The 23535-nt window shown below is 42.6% G+C and overlaps 2 protein-coding genes and 2 non-coding genes across 6 annotated transcripts; 1 reads left to right on the top strand and 3 right to left on the bottom strand.

Annotated features, from left to right (window-relative positions):
* Positions 1-3158: 3158 nt before the first annotated feature.
* On the bottom strand, positions 3159-5231 carry LOC144522982 (uncharacterized). The gene is made up of 4 exons (XM_078258226.1): positions 5035-5231; positions 4172-4720; positions 3650-3754; positions 3159-3546 (listed from the first exon to the last, which is right to left on the bottom strand). Exons 2-4 carry the CDS (start codon positions 4531-4533, stop codon positions 3501-3503), a joined length of 513 nt encoding a protein of 170 aa, XP_078114352.1. The 5' UTR covers positions 4534-4720; positions 5035-5231; the 3' UTR covers positions 3159-3500.
* A 262-nt stretch (positions 5232-5493) lies between these two features.
* Positions 5494-5565, bottom strand: trnap-ugg (transfer RNA proline (anticodon UGG)). Its single transcript has one exon. It is a non-coding gene; the product is annotated as a tRNA-Pro (tRNA).
* A 483-nt stretch (positions 5566-6048) lies between these two features.
* trnap-cgg (transfer RNA proline (anticodon CGG)) lies at positions 6049-6120 on the bottom strand. The gene has a single exon. It is a non-coding gene; the product is annotated as a tRNA-Pro (tRNA).
* Positions 6121-6488: 368 nt separating this feature from the next.
* cep63 (centrosomal protein 63) lies at positions 6489-13785 on the top strand. Of its 3 annotated transcripts, XM_078259878.1 has the most exons (12): positions 6489-6871; positions 7044-7221; positions 7914-8009; positions 8358-8480; positions 9029-9142; positions 9256-9426; positions 9671-9804; positions 9988-10131; positions 10265-10349; positions 10797-10994; positions 12124-12328; positions 13546-13782. In XM_078259878.1, the coding sequence occupies exons 1-11, from the start codon at positions 6831-6833 to the stop codon at positions 12319-12321; spliced, it is 1482 nt and encodes a 493-aa protein (XP_078116004.1). In that variant the 5' UTR covers positions 6489-6830; the 3' UTR covers positions 12322-12328; positions 13546-13782. The 3 variants fall into 3 exon arrangements, with proteins under 3 accessions (XP_078116004.1, XP_078116005.1, XP_078116003.1); XM_078259879.1 differs by having other exon boundaries at positions 9256-9414; positions 12124-13785; XM_078259877.1 differs by having other exon boundaries at positions 12124-13784.
* The last annotated feature ends 9750 nt before the right edge of the window (positions 13786-23535 follow it).

Here is a 23535-nt window from a genome sequence, read left to right as displayed (position 1 = left end):
GAGTAATGTCTACAATACATCGACAATATAATTGTATCAATCACTATTCTGACAATATCCACTTTTTGTAGTTTTTTTTACATTTTAGAATCCGTAACAATGAACACATTTGCAGTGTTGTAACAAAGTACAAATACTTCATTACTGTACTTAAGTAGAATTATCACGTATCTGTACTTTGTTATTTCTATTTCTGGAAACTTTTACTTTTACTCCACTACATTTCCTAAATAAAATATACTTTTACTCCACTACATTTCTCGTTACTACAAAATAAAATCAGAAGAAATGTGTTACACTGGAAAAAAAGCCGGTTTGGTGAATCATTGCTCCTAGATTGATGCACACTGTGTTCCAGTTGGTGACGCAATGCCTGTTTGTTGCCAAGCGGCAAAAAAGAAAAAAAAAACCATAGGCCAAAACTACAGAAGAAGAGGAGGAAGCATAATGACTGATAGTGTCATGCATGCTCTGCTGCCATGGTAACAGACGATGAACGGGGTGGTGATGAAGATAACGTTACACACCTTTGGCCATAAAGTTCATAATCCAAAAAAATTTTTAACTTGTATTTCTAATAATTAAGTACATTTAATATCAGAAATGACTTTTGATACTTAAGTACAGTACATATCAGATACTAGATAGACAGATAGACTTTTACTCAAGTAATATTCTAAAAGGAGACTTTAACTTCTACGAAGGCATTTTCTGGTAAGATGCTTGTACTTTTACTCAAGTACTTTATACATGACATGACGGGTAGTGTCGATGAGGAGGAATGTGGTGGTAAATCAGACCAAAAAGGCTGTCAACCACTGGGAATGAAGCAGTCATTGTGTCAGTGGTATTTGGACATGTGGTGGTGTGCATGGTTTCTAGTGTGACTAAACAACACATATCCACAGATCATTGGAATGACCTGCTGTATTGGCCAGGGCCGGGTTAGCGTGGATAGGGCCCCTGGGGCCATAATGAGCCGTTGGCCCCAATTTCAGAAAAGTCACTTTAAAGCCTGCCCAGCCCCTGACCAATCAATTGTAACCTGAGGCGCCAGATGGTTTGCTACACAGAAGTGTCTGAGAAACTGTTTAATAAAGGGCAGGCCCTTTCAAAAAATACCTGGCAGGTGATTGGATCAACCATCTGTCTATCACGTCCGTCATTGTTGTTTTGAACCAACAGTCGCAGCCGTCACAAACACCTAACCCTAAACCACGGCCGTAGCTGCCAGGAGCTCCTCACACTCAGGTGGTAGAGCGGTCGCCTACCAGCCCGAAGGTTGGAGGTTCGATCCCGGGCCCTGCTGTCCCATGTTGAAGTGTCCTTGCTGCCGATGCTGTGCCATTGGTGTGTGAATGTTAATCTGATGAGCAGCTGGCACCTTGTCCAGCAGCCTCGGCCACAGAGTATGAATGTGAGTGAATGGTTCCTGTACTACGTTGAGTGCTCTTTAAAACTAGAAAAGTGCTTTATAAAATAATGCAGTCCATTTACATTTACAGAGATGCCTGACAAGATATGTGATCTCGTAATATCGCGAGAATCCAGCTGCCGTGCAAGGTAAAACAAATTGTTGCATAAATGTAGTGGTGAAAATAATCTAATTTGCAATTAATCCAAAATAACTGCCACAAAGTAAACCTGCTAACTTTCCTGCTATACAAAACCGTAATCCAGTTTTGATATTGGCACCTTATTAAAGTTCTGTCCTAGTTCAGTCCCAGATACTGCCAGTACATCACCACTAAAGGTATTAGGGCTTCATTCCATTCATTAAACACATACTCCAAAAGGAATGTACTATTGCTCTGTGTGATGGCCAGTGATGTGGAAACTGTCTCATGCCATGTTTGTTGCAAAAACTCCCCACTAGAATTTCTCCCATTAAATGTTTCAGTGTTGTGGCCTCATTAGTCAGTATGAACACACCAACCTGCAGCGCTGGAATGTAACTGAGTACACTTACTCAAGTACTGTATTGAAGTACAAATTTGAGGTACTAGTACTTTATGTGAGTTTTTCCTTTTAATGCTGCACTATTCTTCACTACATTTCAGAGGAAAACTGTTCACGTTTTACTCCAGTAGCTGACTTTGCAGATTTTATTTTATACACAAAACATGACATTTTACTGCATAATAGTAAAGTACTTTAAATATATTTTCCTGATAATACTTTTGTGTTTTTATTTATGCAAGCTTTTGAATGCAAGACCTATTTGTAATTGAGTATTTTTTACTTCAGTAAATGATGAGTACTTCTTTCTGCACTAGGAGCTGTTTTCTGTTCTAACTCCCAGTGATCAACACTACCAGGAGTCCTGGTCCAGGACCTCACCGGGAGCCAGTAAATACATTGTGAAACAGAAACTGGTGCTGTGCCACTTTCACAATCCATGTGTTGTCTGTTGCTTCTCTGCAGGACAGCTGGTGCCAGTTCATTTACAGCTCCATGTTTGGCATGACAGAGGAGCTGATGTTAGTCACTGGGATTATATTGAGGTAAAATAACACACCATCAATCCAAATATGACCAAGTGTATTTCACAGGATTATTACAGTTGAGACAACCTGTTCTAACTAGTTGGCTCCCAAACCTGTGGGACAACTAATGGATTATGTCTTGCTCCACTCTGCGTGTCTCCAAACAGGAAAATAACAACGACCTTAATATGACTAAGACGCCAAACACTGATACTTTACAGTGAGCTTGGGCTGAGATTGAATTCTACTGTATATTTTTAAACAGATACGTGAACATAAGGTAACACAAAAGAATAAAGGCCTAATTTCCATGATATAATAATCCAGTATTCTGATATATTCCAACATGGAAAGCTTGCCAGATGCTTATTGAATGGATTTTATAATCCGCTTTCATGGTTGAATGAGTCTTTTGTGACACGTTTTTGTTGTATATTGAGCCCACAAAAGTAATATTCACATTATGCTATTCAGAAATGTCCTACTGGCTTCACTTTTTTTTCATATGTTTCATAAATGATGTACACGGTAAAGTAGAGAACTGAGCTCATGATTCTTTCATCTCCCAAAGCCATGTGGTTATGACAGCATTAATTAGTAAATAAAAACACAGATAAAGAGAAATTCCTTTCAAAAATAGTTTTATTAAATACTTTCTCAACTAGCTAATCATAAATAAAAAAAACAATAAGTTTTATTCAATGGGCAGCAGTGGCTATGCAAAAGGGACCGTCCTCAGGAGCCCATCTGTTAGGAGGGGGTCTCGGGGTGTGCATCCCACTGGGACAGCTGAAGCAAATCCCACAGCACCAGCTGGGAGAATCAATAATGGGGAGACAGGGCACCTTTGGCTGAGGACAAAACAATGTTTTGACAGGAACACTAATGGATTCTCGAGCCCTAATGGCCTCAACTTTCCCTCCACTGACAAGGTTGAGTCGAGTCTTCTAGTGGCGCCTGCCATCCGCAAATAATATCCTGAGAGGAACTGTCACATCATCGTTGATCCGGCTTTTAAACACTCTCTTCAGTTGGAAGCCTGCGCCAGGATTTCATTTCCCTTAAAAAAAAAAAAAAAAAAGACATAAAAAAATGACTAGTCCACATTTTTGACTCAATGTATCCTTGTTAATATAGCCATTTGCCACAAAGTCAGAACTTACACATTACTGCCAGGCACAATCCTCTCTGGGTGTTGCTTTGTCAAACTAAACTTTCTGAAGAACGCAGGCAGTTTGAGCTTTGTTCTGGCAGAGCTGGAGGAAGCGCTGAAAAGTAAAAGTTCTGTGTTAGATAGGATTTGACCCCCACTGCAGAGCTGAGGTGCTAATGAGAAGCTTTGTGGACAAACGTACTGATTAACACAGGCGTGTGAATGGCTAGGTATGGCTGGAATTCTTCAAATTCTACACTGGTTTTCAATTTATTTTCTTTCTTTTTTTTACATCATCACTCCTAATGTGCTTTGGAAGCAGCAGTGTTTGGAGAAAAAAACTCTTACTATATGAAGCTAAAAGCATGGGAAATAACAAGAGGTCAAAGGTCACAACGTTTTCTGCTTGAAGATAGTTGTGAATTATCCTGAAAATGCACAAATAAACAAGAACCTAGGATTGCAGCAAACCAGTATGAGTTTCTACTTGTGTTCGTGTCCACTTATGTGTCTGTTTACACTGTAAACCCACCATTCTGCTTGCAACGAGGGATGTTGTTTAGACTCCATCCCTTCCTCCTCAGCTTCTTGTTTCAGTCCTTCTTCCTCCTCCTCCTCCTCCTCCTCAGCCTCTGCGCCCACGTCCTCTTGTATCTGCTCCCACAGACTGCTGTTGACCCACAGGGCTTCCTGCAGGCTGAGGCCGTGTCCTATGCAGGTCACCCGGCGACACAAAGGGCAGCCCACGGTGAGTAGCCCGCCCCTGGCCTGAGAAATCGTCTCCAGGCACGGCTCGCAGAAGGTGTGTCTGCAGTGGAGCACCCGGGGGATCCTGTCCATCCTCGAGTAGGGTAGGAGGCAGACGCTGCACTCGCCATCCTCACACAGAACCATTGTCAAGCTGAGCTGGTGGACCACAGACTGTAACAAGTTGACTGCAAGGATGATCAAAGTTAGTGGATGACTTGGATCCTGTGAGTCCCAGTGACAACCACTCCACTGTCTAGGAGCTGACTCTGATGACAAGGGCTTGTTCAAGTAGATAGTTGCTGCAGTCCCCACGTTCCCAGTTTGCTTCTCTCTGTTAAATAAAAAATATGGTTATTAGATGTTCTACTTGATAATACGTCTTACTTATTGTCATTTTCACAGATATCTCTTAAAAGACTTTGATTATATTATAATTTAGGACTATGGGATAACAGTCAGATGTATATATTTTGGTCAAGACTGTGTGCCAATAATAAAGAAAGCTTAAGAAAACTAGAGTTGAATAATACTGATATTATAGATAACCATAACACAAACCAGTATCCACTACTAAACATTATATTCGAAGGAAATAGTTTAAAATAATAATAATAATAATATGTTATGACTATAAAGTCTACTTACAGTATAGCCTACGTGAAGCCCAAACGTTATTCCAAGAACAGACGCAGTTCTCCTTCAGACCTATTAAAGAGTATGTCCCTTTTCGGAGTGTACAGCACAGCCACACTGCAGTGAATGGAGAGCCTGCTCGTCTGCCGCCTGTTAGGAGTGTCTGGTGTATTTGTGGGGGCGGGACAGGAACGTCCCTCTCTTCTCACGGCCCAAACCCTAACAACACAACAGCTGGGAAAGCAGAGCGGAGGAGACTCTCTTTGTTCACTGTTTGATGATGGAGGGCAGGTGGAGAAACGGGTGCGGGAAATTGAAGAAGGAGGGGGGTATAGGCAAACAATGATCGAACCTAATTCGCATCTCCCATCTCCCTCCCTGATCAAAACGTAAACCACGTCACTATAAATTCGGATGTATTAAAACAAACTACTAGACAGATAAACAAACACATTTTTCATCAAAAATAACGGGCTCGTCCGGGATTTGAACCCGGGACCTCTCGCACCCAAAGCGAGAATCATACCCCTAGACCAACGAGCCACGTTAACAACACTGATTTGCTAAATTTTAATAGCTGACTGACCTGACCTGTTGATTATGTTTATATTATATGACTTGGTGCTGGGTATTTCCTAGGCTCTACTACATTCTAAAACCCACGCCTCCGTGTAACACCCATGGGACGTTTCTCTTAGGATAGCGGACCCGTTCAATGGTTGTAACAGCTAGCTAGGTAAGCTAACGTTACCGTTGTGTTACCTGCTAGTTAACCTTAACGTTAAGGTAAAGCCTGGAGGATGCTTTTAAAACAACAACAACAACAAAATGCAGTCACACAGCAACATGCTTGTTGGAAACCGCCCCATCGCGACTACAATGACACCGATCATAATGCATGTCTTAAACTATCGCTAACATCAACCGCTTGCGGATTCGCGTAAGTACAAAGCTAAGGCTAGCAATACATTCAGTAGCGGGATTCACATAATACAGCCATTGACATTTCCCACTATTCAAAAATGAGGGCTCGTCCGGGATTTGAACCCGGGACCTCTCGCACCCGAAGCGAGAATCATACCCCTAGACCAACGAGCCACGTGTCCTACTAGTCTGATAATAGACAACTTATTGTACCATAAGACTATTTTGCTTGTGTACTGATGACTAAATATGGTTTCCCATTCTCAACATTGCAATCCCAGTGCCAATTTGGGCCCAGGCTATCGAAATAAAAAAATGGTGGTATAACGGTTAATTCCAGTTTGCTAAATGTAAGGCTGTACTGCATCACCTTGTAACTTACGCTAGATACTTGATTCATATTGAATTTGACCATAGATATGTAGGCTAATATAGTCCTAGACCATTCAGAGACTCAAAGTTGCACTTTGAACGTAGGCTACAGCGTGATGAGGTCACAGATCGGTGGGCGAAGGCGGAGTTACCGCCTCACATCAGGAAATTCATTGTACAGTCTGTGGTTCAGTTAACCATGTAAACAAAAGTAGTTAGTCCCACTGAAACTAGCTAATGTTAGCTGCTAAGGTTTGCTAACAGTGTTAGAAACTTTAATGACGTGCTTACTGCAGTTAGGCTTTGCCACAATCCAAAGTAAATTGCTGTAACGTTAGTTACGTTACTTAATTTCAACTCACGCAATTTAACTGACGTCGTTGCAGTTTAGTTAGTTTTAGCTAGTAACGGTAATGCTGTCACAAAGGGTGCTTTGTTAGTTATCGTGAGGCAAGTTAACGTTAAGTTATTTAACTACAAGGCTTGATAAACACTGACAGTATTACTTCTAGATGGAGGCTTCTTTGGGATCTCTGCAGAATCCTGACCTAAGGTAAGGTAAAGCCTAATTAGCTAACGTTAACTAATTTAAGCTAATTTCGTAATATCACAGGCGGCCAGTGATGGTGAGCTTTTGCAGAGATGGCGACCTCTTTTTTATGTGGTATTTAAACTGATCCAGCAAACATCAGAATGTTTTTTTATATATTGTATTTGTATTCCAGCTCTGTCCTGTCATCATGTGAGCCAGAGCTCCAGGAGCTGATGAGACAGATTGACATTATGATCAATCATCAGAAGAGGGAGTGGGAGGCTGAGATTCAGGCCATGGAGCTCAGGCTGAAAAGTGGGGAAGAAGAGCTGTTGACTTCCAGGAATCTCATTGAACGGAGGGACTTGGAGGTGCAGTAGCAGATCCTTTCTAAAGTGTTATTGTACTGTTTTTTTAATTCAGATACACAAGTGAGGGTTTTCTGTTGAGAAGAACTGAGAGGGGTACTATTTTCTTCAGTTATGGCATGATGAATATAACCAGTGTGTTTAACCTGTTTGGCAGCAGCAGTGGCAGCAAAAAATCACTCTTTATGAGTGTCATCTCTTTATGTTACCAAACAGGAGAAGCAGTGGCAGCAAAAACTGTCCTGTCCTGTTAAGTAGTGTCCTGAGGAGTGTCCCAGGACAGTCAGACACTGTCCTGTGACTCGCATGACTGTCACAGACACAGGACGGTGTCTGGGAGTCACAGGACAGTGTCTGACTGTCCCGGGACAGTCATGGGAGTCACAGGACAGTGTACAGGACAGTGTCTGACTGTCCTGGGACACTCCTCAAGACACTACTAACAGGACAGGACAGTTTTTGCTGCCACTGCTTCTCCTGTTTGGTGACATAAAGAGATGGAAATACATTTACAGTCATTCACCATCAATCGTGTTATTTTGGAATACAGTTTGTTGTTGTTTTACAGCATGATCATGACAGTTTGACTGCACAACCTCTGCATGCCACTTGTGTTACTAAATGGTGTTATCATGTTGGTGTTTTACCCACATTTTTACAACACATTTAATTACTGTCATCACCCCTGATCCTAGATCGGATTGCTCCGCAAGCAGCTAGAAGAAGTCCAGCCCGGTCGACAAGAGTTAGTTACCAAGTATGAGCAGCAACTGCAGAAGGTCCGAGAAGAGGTGAGACACAATCGGTCAAGCAGCCTTTCATTTAACTGATTAGTAGATTGAGGTATACAAATTCAAATATTTTCAGTTCCTCAGCATGCAGATCTGTAAAATCAAAGTTTACTTTCATTTTTTTAATTTTATGTCTTATTTAGTATCAAAATGTCAAAAGAAATCACTAATAAAGCAACTTAATCATCTTCTATCTTTACAGACTAAACAATCTTAGATCTTACTCAACTTACAAAGATGACATTTGATATTGATCACTGTGAAGTCTACTGCCAAAACATTCTGTATTGTCATCCTTGTATGTATTTGAAAATAACTTTTTTTCTCACTAACATTTTTTTCCTGCAGTTAGATAAATTAAAGAGAAGTTATCTCAAGCTTCAGCGCAAACAGCTCAAAGAGACCAATGGTGTTGCAAATACCAAAGAGGCAGAGCGTTCAGAGGTGACCCGACTCAGTCAAAAGATTGAGGTACAACCACATAATAGTGCGTTCCATTTACCTCGGAACTCAGGAGCTGAAGCTGGGAATGACGTCAAACCCGAGTTGAATGCGTTCCTTTTACAAGTCAGATTTTCATTGTTTTCATTAGCTCTAGCTAGGTTAGCCATTGTTAGCAATACCAGTTTATAATGCATTACGCTTTTTGTGTGCATACAAACAGCGTAGCAACATGTCCACAGATAGAAGATGGTCAGGACTGTGTGTATGACTGATTTAGTGAGACACAAATAACACAGAAGTGCTTCTAACTTGTGTTTCTACAGCTTTCACTGCTGTTGATGCACGGAGCAGCCATGTTGGAGTTTTAGCTTGGGGTACTCGTGGTTGCTCGAGTTCAGGGGGCGTGTTTCCGACTTTGACCCTGGAAAATCCGACTTCAGAGTACAAATGGAACGCACTATTAGTCCAATTCCCTTTATATCCTGTTCCATACATTACCCTAGTCACTTACAGATTGCCCTTTACTACCTCCCACTGGTTAAGTATAGTATAATCATCCCTGTGTCTCTCTGCAGGAATATCACCAGCACTCTGTAGAGTGGGAGCAGCAGCGTATCCAGTACCAAAAACAAGTGACAGCGCTGGAGACCCAAAATAAGAGCCTGACTGATGAGCTCACATACGTGAAAGTAAAAGCAAATTAATAACCTCAACGTGTAATGTCAAGTCAGACCGAGTTTAATGCTGAAGCAAAGTGGACACAGGTTACTTTAACACACATTCTCTGTCTTTTGGTTTCCAGTCCCAGTGGGCATTGTGCCAAAAGGAGAAGGGTTTTGAGATGCAGCGTCTGCGTACGCAGCTGGAGAAGGCTCAGGGCAGCATGCACTCACAGGAGCTTGAACTGGAACGCCTCCGACCGCTCGAGATATGGCTGGGACAGAACCAGAGAGAGCAGCAGGTCAGCAGAATGGTAGGAACGTATATACAAGCAGCGGCAGATCAAAGCTTGGGACACACCTGAAGGCTAGCTCGGAAGTGATGTCATCGGTCGGCGATGTCAGTCACAAATATCCAACATGTTAGAAAAAAATCTAAAGTCTTGAGATTAGAATCTTTCCATATTACACACAGTATGATTTCATCTGCAAACTGTCAACACTAGCTGACAGTCTGAGTCAGCTAAATATCAGCTGAGGATCCACTGCTGTTCACAGGTCCCTGCAGAGGAAAGGGAGGAACTGGTATCCCAGAACACATTAGAGCGAAGAGCCGGTCTTGAATGCCAAAGGCTTCTCAATGGAGCTGCCAGACTCAACCAAGCGCTGCAAGCTAAAGATCAAGTCATTCGGTGGGTGGATTTTTACCTGTAAATAATGTTTTCAGTTGTCACATTATGATGTAGTACAGCAGCAATACACAAGAGGGCAGTCTATACTAATACTGTAGGTAGGATGCACTGTTTGCAAAACAATAGGTTCAATGCTTGTGTCGATGTGAGAAGTCGGTATAGAACAACTGTCTTGTTTCTCAGCTCTCTGGAGGACTGCCTGGCAGCGCAGGACTGTGCCGGTTTGGAAGTCCTCAGACAAGATCTGGAGAAGACCGCAATCAGGTTTTACTGCGCTGAATCAAGCGAGGCTCATCTTAGGGCTGAACTGGCATGTTTGAAAGAGAGGTGAATGCTGGCCTCTTTATACGCCCACGTTATTATTATATTGGACATATGTGCTTGATGTTTGTGCTTCTGTATGTCTTTAATTTGTGATGTCCACTTGGTTTTCTTTTGGATGTTTTTGTGGTTTGCTCAGACTGGAGAGAGTGAGCGGACAGAAGACGGAGGACCTGAGGAGCGTTAAGGCACAATATGATTCCTCTGTTGCTGAAATGAAAAAGGTCAGAAGACTTCTCTGCGGGAACTTAAGAGTTTTTTAACGCACATTCTGTATTGTGTGCAGGCTGTTCACTACCACTATACGCTTGGCTGCAGCACCCAGCTGAATGAGTGTAAAATCAAAACTAACTAAATTACTTTTCTCAGGTCTGATGATTGTAGTTGGTCCCCAGTGGACTTCTTTAGTAAGTTTTGTCTTTAAACTTTTTTGAGTGTTATTTATCTTCTGCTCTAGCTTTTTCAATGCTTTATGCACAGATATGGTAATAATAATGGTCCATAATAATGTGATTGCATTTTTCTTTATTATTGAGAAACGTAACATTTTCTGAGGAATTACCCATAAATCCCACGTCAAATACGTGCACCTAATTCTTGCACAAACCTAGGGCTGGCGTGTAAAGCATACCCAAGTGATATCCATGTTGTCATTTGTCTGGACTCGACAGCTCAGAGAAGAGCTCCAGAGGGCCAGGCAGACTCACAGCGGTGAGGTGGAGGGAATGAGGAAGGAGGTTTCTAAGCTGACTGCCGAGCTGCACCAACGTGACGTCACCATCGCCACACTGAAAGGCTCTTCATCCAGCATCCCGCCGCAGCTCCGTGGCCAGGTGGAGCGAGCAGCACCGAAGGCAGCTGAGCTCAGAGTAAGTAAAGAAACAGGTGTAGCCCTGTAGGGCTGCTCGATTATGGAAAAAATCATAATCACAAATATTTTGGTCAATATTGAAATCACGATTAACACGATAACTCATTGTGTTTTGAAAAGATGTTACAATTATTGAACTTAAAAAGTAGTTAAACAAATCAACAGTCAAAATACCGTCACCTGTGAAATGTCCCTTAATACTTTTCCTGTTTCAACTTTTTTTTTTTTTATTCAGAACACAAGATAGAATAAGAGTTAACTTGCAAAACATAGTGTATAATATTAAATAATAATCGTTGTCCCAATAACTTTATTATTGTAATCATTAGAAGCCAAAATCATAATCAGCATTACAATTTTGATTAATTGCACAGCCCTATAGCCCTGTGACAATATATCTTTCATGGTAATCAATCACTATGAACTATTGTCATTCATTGGTGTGTGTTTGTTATGTATTTATTCAGACATGACAGGGCTATTACATTTTTAAGAATCTCCTCATCAAATTAGAATTGGAAGTGTCTTTCAAGGTTTATTTATTTAGGACTGGCATTGCGAGACGATACTTGACAACTCTTTTAGTTTAATGACTCTGCCGCTGAGGGACTAAGCTCCAGCTCTGTAAACTCTCTGGCCTTAGTGTCCAGAGGGATACAAACATACCCACTCCCTCTCCAATAGGTAGGCTCATCTCATAGAGGAATCCACTCATCTCATAGAGGAATCCACTCATCTCATATAGGAATCCACTCATCTCATATAGGAATCCAGTCATATAGGAATCCACTCATCTCATATAGGAATCCAGTCATATAGGAATCCACTCATCTCATATAGGAATCCACTCATCTCATATAGGAATCCACTCATCTCATATAGGAATCCAGTCATATAGGAATCCATTCATCTCATATAGGAATCCAGTCATATAGGAATCCACTCATCTCATATAGGAATCCAGTCATATAGGAATCCATTCATATAGGAATCCATTCATATAGGAATCCACTCATCATCTCATATAGGAATCCAGTCATCCCATAGAGGAATCCAGTCATCTCATATAGGAATCCACAGTTGTAGTAAAGGTAATCTTACAGTCCTATGTTTTTCTTCCCTCCCAGGAGCCTCTGTCAGTGTCGCCTGCAGAGAGCATGGTCTCTCATTTCCTAGAGGAAGAGAGCTTTCTGGCCAAGGAGCTGGTCCAGAGACTGGACACCCACATCCAGGGTATGAAAGAGAACACTGATGACATAGTGTCCAAGTACCTGCCAAGTGGCTCAGGGCCCGAGTCTGCCCAGACTTCAGCACAGAATAGTTAGTGATGGAGTAAGTTGGAATAAATCTGAAAAATGTGCCTTGAACAGCAGTGTGGAGGACTGTGTGCTTGTTCTGAATTAGATTGTACGCGGTGAAGAGAATAACATTTGTGGGGCATTTGGTGTGTGCCTCAAATGACTGAATTTTAGAGACATCTTTTCTTTTCTTTAACACAGTTTGCACCATTAAGTTCAGTATGGCAGCGCAGAGCTTTAAGTTCACCTGAGTGTTCATAAGAACTGTCAAAGGAAGGGATTGTACTTCAAAAGTTCCAGTGAGCTCTCAGGCTGTCCAGTGCTGTGGCCTCATACAGCCCAGCCCACTCCGTCCCCACAGTGTGGCCCATGTTGTATGAGGTTACACATAAAAAAACATAGTATTTGTCTTTCATGGCTGATTTGCTCAGATAGCCGTCTGTGATTTTTTTCTTGTTCTGTTTATCATGTATTTAATATGATCTGTGTGGCAGCAGCTTTGATGCGTTTTCACACGAGGTAAAAAAAAAAATGTTCCGGTCACATTAAGCTCAACTTCAAAAGCTGATTTAAACACTTTGCATCACCTTGTCTTATGCAGCTGACAAGCATACTGTCCCTGTCCTGTTCCTCCATAAAATGTATTTAAAAAAGCCCAATAGTCTGCATTTGTAATCTGAAAAAAACATAACAGAAAGACAAACAAACCAGATTACCATTTGACTACATGTTGAATCTGTTTAAAAGGTCTCATTATATAATAGGCTCAGAATATGAATACAGAACATGTCTGCCAAAACGCTACAACTTCAACGTTTTGCTTTGCTCCTAAGTGGCATTGTTAGCTTTAGGGCTGACAATTATTTTCATCAGTAATTAATCTGACAATTATTTTTCCTGATTAATTAATTATTCATTTGGTCTATAAAACATCAGAAAACTGTGTCTATGTGGCCGGTTAGCTCGGTTGGTGGAGCGGGCGCACGTGTGGAGGTTTGTTCTTCGATGCAGGGGGTCCAGGGTTCGAATCCGACCTGTGACGGTTTTCCTGCATGTCTTCCCCCCCCTTTCTCCCCTTTCATGTCTGAGCTGTCCTATCATTAAAGGCGGAAATGCCCATAAAAAAATCTTTAAAAAAAGAAAGAAAACTGTGTCCATTACAGTTTCATAGAAGTGACGTATTAAGATTTCTTGTTTCAGCCGACCAGCAGTCTTTTGGACTACGGATATTCAGTATCTTTTCATTTTTAGACAATCCATCCATCCATCCATCTTCATCCGCTTATCCGGGGTCGGGTCGCGGGGGTAGCAGCTCCAGCAGGGGACCCCAAACTTCCCTTTCCCGGGCCACATTAACCAGCTCCGACTGGGGGATCCCGAGGCGTTCCCAGGCCAGGTTAGAGATATAATCCCTCCACCTAGTCCTGGGTCTCCCCCGAGGCCTCCTCCCAGCTGGACGTGCCTGGAACACCTCCCTAGGGAGGCGCCCCAGGGGCATCTGGTAAGGACCAGATGCCCGAACCACCTCAACTGGCTCCTTTCGACGCAAAGGAGCAGCGGCTCTACTCCGAGCTCCTCACGGATAACTGAGCTTCTCACCCTATCTCTAAGGGAGACGCCAGCTACCCTCCTGAGGAAACCCATTTCGGCCGCTTGTACCCTGGATCTTGTTCTTTCGGTCATGACCCAGCCTTCATGACCATAGGTGAGGGTAGGAACAAAAACTGACCGGTAGATTGAGAGCTTTGCCTTCTGGCTCAGCTCTCTTTTCGTCACAACGGTGCGATAAATTGAATGTAATACCGCACCTGCTGTGCCGATTCTCCGACCAATCTCCCGCTCCATTGTCCCCTCACTCGCGAACAAGACCCCAAGGTACTTGAACTCCTTCACTTGGGGTAAGGACTCATTCCCTACCTGGAGAAGGCACTCCATCGGTTTCCTGCTGAGAACCATGGCCTCCGATTTAGAGGTGCTGATCCTCATCCCAGCCGCTTCACACTCGGGCTGCGAACCGATCCAGTGAGTGCTGAAGGTCACAGGCCGATGATGCCATCAGGACCACATCATCTGCAAAAAGCAGCGATGAGATCCCCAGCCCACCGAACTGCAACCCCTCTCCACCCCGACTACGCCTCGATATCCTGTCCATAAATACTACAAACAGGATTGGTGACAAGCGCAGCTCTGGCGGAGGCCAACTCTCACCTGAAACGAGTCCGACTTACTGCCGAGAACCCGACACAGCTCTCGCTTTGGTCGTACAGAGATTGGATGGCCCTGAGAAGGGACCCCTCACCCCGCACTCCCGCAGCACCTCCCACAGTATCTCCCTGGGGCACCCGGTCATACGCCTTCTCCAGATCCACAAAACACATGTAGACTGGTTGGGCATACTCCCAGGCTCCCTCCAGGATCCTTGCAAGAGTAAAGATCTGGTCCGTTGTTCCACGACCAGGACGGAATCCGCATTGTTCCTCTTCAACCTGAGATTCGACTATCGACCGAACCCTCCTTTCCAGCACCTTTCGAGTAGACTTTACCGGGAGGCTGAGAAGTGTGATACCCCTGTAATTGGCACACACCCTCTGGTCCCCCTTTTTAAAAAGGGGAACCACCACCCCGGTCTGCCACTCCTAGGCACTCGTCCCAGACTTCCACGCAATGTTGAAGAGGCGTGTCAACCAAGACAACCCCCTCCACACCCAGAGCTTTAAGCATTTCTGGACGGATCTCATCAATTCCTGGGGCTTTGCCACTGTGGAGTTGTTTAACTACCTATTGTATATTATCCCTCTATGGTAGAGGCAGAGCTGGAGGATGAGGGGGGATTGGCATCAATTTCCCTGGTGGAGGTTTTTTAGACAAGAAGAATGCAAATGTGACAAAATGCTTACAGTACATTTGAGAAGCTGGGACCACTTAAGTTTGAGATTTTGTAATATTGACGATCAAATCAAATCAGTTATTCAAATAATTGTTTCAGCTCTGGGTAGCTTGTAATCTTGTGTGAAAAGAAGAGAAAGCTGTACTAAATGCGTGAATTAAGTCTCACAGACTGCTTCAATGTCAAGAACACAACAACTGCTAACTGCTGTTTATGTTCTGGCTCTAACATGTATTGATTGCTCATGATTTCTTCAAATTTTCATTTAGATAAATAGTTTTAGGAAGACGTTGCCATATCTGAAGTGTAAAGATGCCAGATGCGTGGGCTCTTGTGCCCAAGACGTTTTATATAACGTCGCATTCCATTCAAGCTTGGACGACATCTGACCTCTGTGTGTTCCTGCTGGGAATATGCTTGATTTCCTAAACATAGATTTTTCAAGATCTTTTTAATTTAAGCGGACATTAACTTTTGTGAGTAGGCCATGTTGTTACACACCTGTCTCTGCGAGTATAGGTTTTATTATTTCAGACCATGGAGGAAATGTTCCTTAACTGTGCTTTTTAATTGATCTGACCTTTTGTATTCTGGCATATTTTGTCATATTTGTGTGACCTCACATAGCTGACTTTTGGTTGCTGAATTCCACCTGGATTACTCGTGGAGTTCCTTTGCACTTTTCATCATAGGACACGGCATATACCCATTTTTTAAGTTGCCTGGAATGCAGCATTAATACTTTGCATTTACATCCAGAGAAAAGAATGTTGCTGTGAGCCAAAGAAGTGTCATTCCTCCCTGCACGCCTGTCATAACTGGGAAATACCACATATGTACATGTCTGTCCAGATGTCCCGGACAGTAGGGAGGGAGAAGAGGCATCTTATACTGTCGCTCTCCTCATTTCCCCCAGTTAATATTGCCCCCCACCACCACCACCCACCCTGCAGAGGCCCTCTGGCTAGTTAAGTGCAGGAATGTGTGCACCATGCCAATGCTGTCATGAACCTTCCCTGCGGCCTGCTTTGTCCTCATCATTAGAAAGCTGATGGAATGTTAATATCAACCATGTGGGGTGCTCAACCTCACAAACACTGAAAGGCTGGGGAGGGGGGGGGGGGGTAGTTATATTTTACTGCTTCCCTAATTAAGGACACACTGATAGAATGGAAATAAAGTGGAAAAAATCTGAAGAAATATGTGTTTTTCGTTTTTTTGCTGTCATGCTTTTACAACAACAATACAGAAGTTCTGCTCAGCTGTCTCTAAGTCCAGTGACTTCTCACTTTGGTATTTGGTAGCCTGTGTTACTAGCACTGTAAGCCCCAACAAACAGCACTGAGGAATTTGGCATGGCAGGCATTCCTCTGGCTCTCTCTCTCTGGAGGGAGGGAGGGAGGTGAAAAGGTTTTTATATGTGGAGATTCTTTGAGGAGGCCTAGTAAAAGGGAGGAGGAGTGAAGTTGATTCAAGTCCAGGGAGAGTTTGGACTGGCTTATTTACTTAATGATTCACAGGAAAAATTTGCTTTAGGCTACAAGATGATTGAGTAATTGCTAAATAGATTAGTTTAATGAATTAAATTGCCCGCATTAGGCTCTTAACCCTATCAGGACAAAAATGTTACGAGTGCAATTAGTATTATGATGCAAACAGAGGACATCTTCCCTCTAAAGGAATTCTATTGGTTATTCATCGCCCTCATTGTTTTTTTGGACTATCACTTTTTTGCTTCTAATGATTACATTATGTTTTTTAAAGGGGCATTTCAGTAATTTATTACTGCACTTTCATAACCTTGGCAGACTTGTTAGACCCTGCCTAGTCTGGCTAAACGGATGTACATTGCTGGGATTAAGCCTGACGTTCCCTTCCCTTCCACTATCTCAGCAAGGGCCACCCAGGACGGTTGTGATTGGTTTAAAGGAAAACAAACGAGCCCGATCGTATTTTCCCGTATCCCAGAATAGATCCGCGGTGTAGCCAGACTCCAGCGCCGACACAGCGCTGTGGAGATAGGTCTGGCAATGCGAGACTGGACCCTACCTAGTAAATGCTGCTCATGTCTTTCAAACTTTACTCCCCCAATTTGAAATGCAGGCTTTCTGCTAAAAAAAATATTATAGTCTCCAAGCCCAGTCAACCCTAATGACTTCATAAAGGCCACTTACTTGGTTTTCCCAAGCTTTCAGCCCCACCTTCCGACGAATCAGGTCCGGAAATTGTCCGAAGTCGCCCTTTCACACACAAACTGTAAAATAGTCTCGCATTGCCAGACCTTCCTCCACAGCGCTGTGGAGGCCATAGGCCTCTTAAATCGACCAGAGTTCAGAACGGCAACACAAAGAAAACGGAAGGTGACGGACAATTGCCAGCGGCACCTGAACATTCCCGGAAATGAAACGTCGTCGATATAGACTAACTGTAGCACACAACAGGAGATTGGTTAAGACGAGGGGTGGCGCCTGCGTAGAGCGTGCAGGAGGCAGAACGCAATGTGGATTACACCGCAGCCACGACGGTGGTATGTAATTTGGTCATAAACAGTGGATTCTCAGTGGATTTTGGCGTTGGCTCTGACCAACAGAAGTTCCCGAATCTCGTCGTCTCTCTAGTTAGACATTTTCGATGCCGTCTTCTTTCTTCTTCACCGTCAGATGTTGGTTTTGTTTTCAGGCCATGAATTCTCTGGACAATGACCTGCTCTATTCACACGTGTTCTATCGGACATTACAAAGACTTTGGACTCAGGAGCTGGCAGGTTAATGTCCTGTCCAACTGATTTCAAAAGTTTAACTGCTAGATACAAGATGTCTCCTACTTCACTGAAAAATGAAGCTGGAGGCTTCGAGTTTCCACATCACACTTGTGTAAGTTGCATATTGGACCCCCATTGGCTTAGTTGTGATGTCACAAAATCACGTTCATATTAACACATCTTGAAGTCATTTGCAGGTGAATACAGAGATATTTCCCCACACAGCAGATGAATGTGAACACAGCCTTCTAGTGTCAAACTCTGCATGTCAATTAGAGTTTGCATAATCCTGTCCGAATCCTAGACCGTAATATCTGAGCGCAACCCATGCATGAATAGTACAACATATGTGTTGCGTTCATGTGTAGGCTAACAAACCCCAGCACTGAACAAGAAGTAGCCCAACACTAGTATGATGGACTAGTAGGTCCATCATTTTTATTTATTTTTACACATTTTCACTAAAAAGAACTTGAAGCACCATGTCAAGTACGCTAAACCCGAACATCATTTGTGAATATTTGTCCGAGCCTGGCCCGACCTGTAGGCTCCGGTCGGCTAGCCACACGCTAGTGTAGCATGCAAATGTATTCAAAGTCAGTGAAAGAGACCAAAATTGGCCCCCAGAAATTCTTCAATTTGTCTTTAAGTGAAATGTGGAAAAAATACCTGTAAAAATGTGGAAATATACTTAGTAAGTATATGTAAATTAAGTACTATCTTCCATTCCACTAACTTTTTCATTCAAGCATAAACATCTTACCTGTAAACCTACTTAGCTTGATAGCATCTTGATTTACTGTGTTTTTGTAGTTACTGTTGCTAGAGCCTGACAGCATATTGCTTTGTTAACTGTGAGAGTGAGACTCGAGTCTTTGGTTGCCTTTCTTGCTCTACCACGAACAAGCAGCAGAGGGGGCAACTTAAACACTCTGTCAGCCACATTGTGGTCAACTGTAATGCATCTGCCAAGTCAGATGCTCCTCAATCAACCAGTAATTCAGCAGCTTGTGTCTGCGTTTGCTGCTTAAAAAAAGATACTTTCCGTGCTCCCGTCATAAAACAGGAATGCCTCTACAGTCCAACACTGAATGCCTTATGTCACAAACCAGACATCTCACAGGTTAAATGAAGCCAAATAAAAAATATGAGTATATTTGCCAACTTTATGAATACTAAGGTTCACATTATCAACCCATCCTGTAGGAGATATCTGAGATATTTGTTTAAGGATTGTCCCTTATCTGTGAGATCACAACTTGTCATGAGATGAAAGAAGAAAGAATGAAAATAGATAGTTTGTGTAGAGGGATGACTTATCTCTGAAGAATGGCCGACAGGTGATGCAGGTTGGCATGAGCATAGGAATGGAAGTTATTCTCTGAGTGACAATCGTTAAAATACATTTTAACCAGTATCAACAAGTGGTTGGCATGTTAATCCCACAGTTTGTTTTTGTGTGCAAAGAAATGTAAGTTGAGTTAGAAATGTATCCAGTATGATTCATGTTGCTCCTAAGTGATGAACTACTGCACTCACAAGTTGTTGCACTTTGACAGAAGTGATTAACATCATTTTTTTGTGAATTGCTGAACATCCTTCACAAGATGAGATGACTTTTCCCAGAATTGTTGCAGCCTGCATGCTTTCTTTGTTGCACATTCCATGGCCAGGGCTCAGAGAAACATGCCTGTCATGCTTCGGATGTGTCCAGCCTACTTCTAGCCAGCAGCGCAACGAGTTTAGCCCCGGACCCAATGCAAGACGGTCAAAGCGCGCCCATCTCACCTTGACACAGATGCAAACATTATTGGACCACCAGCACATTGACAACATATTCATATCTGTGCATGCCTGCCTCATAAACACAAAACAAGTGTGTATGTTGATGATTAGCAGGCCCAAACTAAATCTGCAGAATTCAGCGGACTGTTTTTTTGCTTGTGGTGAAGATGTGTGAAAATTCTGAGTTTATTAACAAAAAAAATCAAAATAAAACAAAGATGGCCAGGACAGGTTCTATTATTTTCGTACTCTTCTAACTCTAAAGATGATGAAGATAATATAAATACATAAATCTGATCCACTGGAAATTATAACCACATTTAAAATATTTTATGAAAATCTCTACAAATTACAGTACATTACTAAAGCGGATGTCCAGACTGAATTTTTAAACAAACTCAATACCCCCCAAATCTCTGAGGAAAGCACAGTTGAGATATTAGAAGCTATATGTGCAATGACGGCTGGGAAAGCAGCAGGGCCAGATGGCCTCCCAATTGACTTATATAAATACTTTAAATATAAATTGGCAACTCCGCTTTATGAGATGTATCGAGAATCCTATGGTACCTCTCGGCCTCAATGAGGGAGGCCTTAATCATCCTGCTTCCAAAACCAGGAAACCCTAACACTAAATGGGAGAATATGCGGACGAGGTCTCTAGTGCGCCTGCTCTATGGGCCACATAATGCGAAAGCAGCGTCGACCATCCAGGTAATGTTATACAAGGAAGTTGAACTTTTTTGGCTTCATGCGCCACATATGAACGGGGCTCCTCCTCAGACGCTGGATCCAGGTTTTTAATACATCCATTGATGGCGCGCTGCCGGTGGTACTAGCATTAGCAGGTGTTGGCTCAGTAGATCAGCTAGTATTGGCTAGGTTGTCTTTCTTTTTAAAGAAACTTCCTATTTTTTTAAGCTTTGCCTTTTCTTTCTCAACTGCGTCTTTTAATTTATGCTTCTGAAACTTACTTTTGTGCTTGTATTGCATTGCTCGTCTTGTCTTGAAACGTCATTCTCTAGCTAGCTAAAAAGTATTTTTTGCGATTTTGCTACTTAGTATGCACGTCCATAATTACCAAGACTCAGAATTCCGCTGGCGCACTTTGCACATTTTTGCATGGGAGAAATTGGCCTTCAGGGCTTTCTGTGAGAAAGCCTTTTCTGCCAGAACTCTTTTAGATTAAGGCAAGAAAGATTTGTTTTGTGTGAACACTGCAGATGTGCTGGGTGAGATATTTTGATCCGCTGGTAGCAAGATAGCGTGCAGGACCCAAATAGTTACAGGCCCTAATGGGAACATCTCATTGTTCCTGACTCAAGAGTGGGTGCAGGTTGTGGCTGGACTCGTCTCCTGCAGTGGGACTCCGGACGTTCGCTGCAGGACACTTGGAATGCTGCAGAGACAGAGGGGCGTGTTCTGATCAGCCCGCTCGCTGCTCTGTGCTAAGGGAACTGTGCCAGAGAGGTCCAGAGGAAAAGACTCATTCCTCTAACACACAATGAGCGCGTGCATGCACACTAATGTCCCACTTACAGTACGTGTTTGTTTGCATGCTCTGGCATGTAAACAGTGGTGGAAGATGTATTGAGAGCTTTTCCTCAAAGAATGGAATTGGAATACATTTGAAAACATAAGAATACTCATTTTAACCCAGCAATAAAAAATCTCAACACACTTTCTGTTTCTGAAGGGGGGTCAGGAGGCTAAAGGCAGTCATCTGGCCGAGTATTACTAGCGGTAAACACGGACCTCCGGGTACTAGCGTTACTCTTCTGCATGTATGACAGTACACCGAAAATGAATGAATTAACTTTCCCTTAAGTTACCAGCTAACGCTAATGCTAGCTAGCTTTGGTTGACAAGGTGCTACTGAACGCTAACATTTTTAGGCAACTAACATCATAACTTGGATGAAATAAAAACACACTGTGAGAGGGTCAAGGACAACACCCAAAACTATTTCACAGCTATTTTAATGTACACAGTGCCATGGATATGCGTTGCTAAGCCTCTGTCCTGATTGACAGGTCGGCGCGTAGCCACGCCCCTAAACCCTTCCAAACCAGTCAGTGTTTTGATTTTGGTGGTGGGTTAGCCCTTCTGTTTACAATATGCTTGGATGGATGGATTGCACCTTTAATGAATATGGGATGAAGTTTAAAAGCCCCCCCATTCTCATACAGCCCCACAACCATAGCTTCGTCACTTCCAAATAATATCAATTCTTGGAAAAATGGAGCATCGTCTTGTTGATATTCAGCCCAGTCAGAACAGGAATTCTATGATGCACTTTCTGCGTGTACGCTTTGATGTCGGGTTTCTGTTATGTAAAAACTATTTAGAACATTCCTTGTTCATTCAGGGCTAATGAGGGCGTCCATTTGGATCGTCTTGTGTAATTAGTTTTCAGATTTCCTCTGCAACCACAAACAATGCAGCCTAGCCTCATTTTCTCTCTCTCTGTCTTACGCAATGACATGCACAAGTTAGACTGAGTGTGACCATGGTGCAGTGTTTTGTGCTTCAGGATTGAGGTGTGAGTTGTGACATAATATTAAATATCTAAAACAGTGGGGATGAGGCACTTTTGACTCTACTTGTAAATGATTTTGAATGCTGTATCCTTTTATTTGCATATTGTTGCAGCTGTAATTACAAACAGAAGTAAAGCCATTAAAACACCAAAATTGGAATTACCAGGTTTTTACACATCCATCACAAGTGAAAAGATGATTTGAGATGAAGTTTGAGACAACTCAGTCTGAGACAGTTGTGATATGCTTGATACGTCTATGCCAGAAAAAGAAACTCCAGGGAAGAAAGCAATGAGCAACAACTGATTATAATCTACATCACACAAGCATCCTGGGATACGCTGATGAATCCGGGAGGGGAAAAGTCAGTTTACATTCTTTCATTTTTAGTGACATAAACAGCCATTTTATGAATGGCAACATGTTCTCAGAATTTTCTAATGAGAAATAGAAATACAGTTTTTACAGTACTAGATAATAGCTCCCAGAGATCAGCAATCGCCTACAGCGTCAAAGGTTTTGAGTTTGAGCCCCTGGTGTTGCAAGATGGTCATACATATATCTAATCATATATCTAATCAGGCAAGGTGCTGTGGACAACTGCCCTGCATATTTGAAATGTGTCTGCATTAACACACCTGATTCTGATTAACAATCATTCCAGTTTAGGGAAGTCATGTTATTGAGTCAACACAGGCTGACTCAATAAAATATAGCCCCAATAGTTAGGGGTGAGATTAGTGCTTTCCTTAAAACCTGAAGGTTGAGAGTTCACGCACAATGAGTTACAAGGTGAGCGTTTTATAAATATTTAATTTATCAGCCATTGTGCTTTGGTACACATTCCCTGCATATTTTAGATGTTCCTGAGCATCAACACACCTGCCTGAAATGATCACACACCTGATGCAGATTAACAATCATTTCAGTTCCAGTTTAGGAAAGTCATGTTATTGTGTCAACCAATAGTATTGCTCAACCACTCACTTAAACAGTAGGCCTGTTCCTTGGGCGTAATCAACGTGATGAGCATCAATGTTTGGCACTTCTGCTGACAGAACGCTCATGTAGCCTATTTGCCATTTTCTTCTCTTCCTCTTCTACATTCACCGCGTTTTCCTTTTCCTCCTCAGAATGCTCGGCCCAGGCCATCGCTGCGGAGCAGCTATCATTTTCTTTTGCTGTTCTGTTTTGTGAAACGTCGGCATGTTTTGTGAAATGTGTTTTGTCCATCATTTCTCATCTCTTTAGTGAAAGCTTCCAAGGTT

Source organism: Sander vitreus, chromosome 9 (genome assembly GCF_031162955.1).
Source record: "Sander vitreus isolate 19-12246 chromosome 9, sanVit1, whole genome shotgun sequence".
Taxonomy (NCBI): domain Eukaryota; kingdom Metazoa; phylum Chordata; class Actinopteri; order Perciformes; family Percidae; genus Sander; species Sander vitreus.
Note: the sequence above shows the minus strand (reverse complement) of the source record. Positions and strands in the feature narration are given on the sequence as shown.

Bases quoted from the DNA above. Each gene is read 5' to 3' on its own strand.
- cep63 (XM_078259877.1), top strand. From the start codon at position 6,831: ATGGAGGCTTCTTTGGGATCTCTGCAGAATCCTGACCTAAG. The intron at 7,222-7,913 runs GTGCAGTAGCAG...CCCTGATCCTAG, and splicing joins TTGAACGGAGGGACTTGGAG to ATCGGATTGCTCCGCAAGCA. The intron at 8,010-8,357 runs GTGAGACACAAT...TTTTTCCTGCAG, and splicing joins TGCAGAAGGTCCGAGAAGAG to TTAGATAAATTAAAGAGAAG.
- LOC144522982 (XM_078258226.1), bottom strand. From the start codon at position 4,533: ATGGTTCTGTGTGAGGATGGCGAGTGCAGCGTCTGCCTCCTACCCTAC. The intron at 3,755-4,171 runs GTGGGTTTACAG...TTTACTTTTCAG, and splicing joins CCCTCGTTGCAAGCAGAATG to CGCTTCCTCCAGCTCTGCCA. The intron at 3,547-3,649 runs GTAAGTTCTGAC...TTTTTTTTTAAG, and splicing joins ATTGTGCCTGGCAGTAATGT to GGAAATGAAATCCTGGCGCA.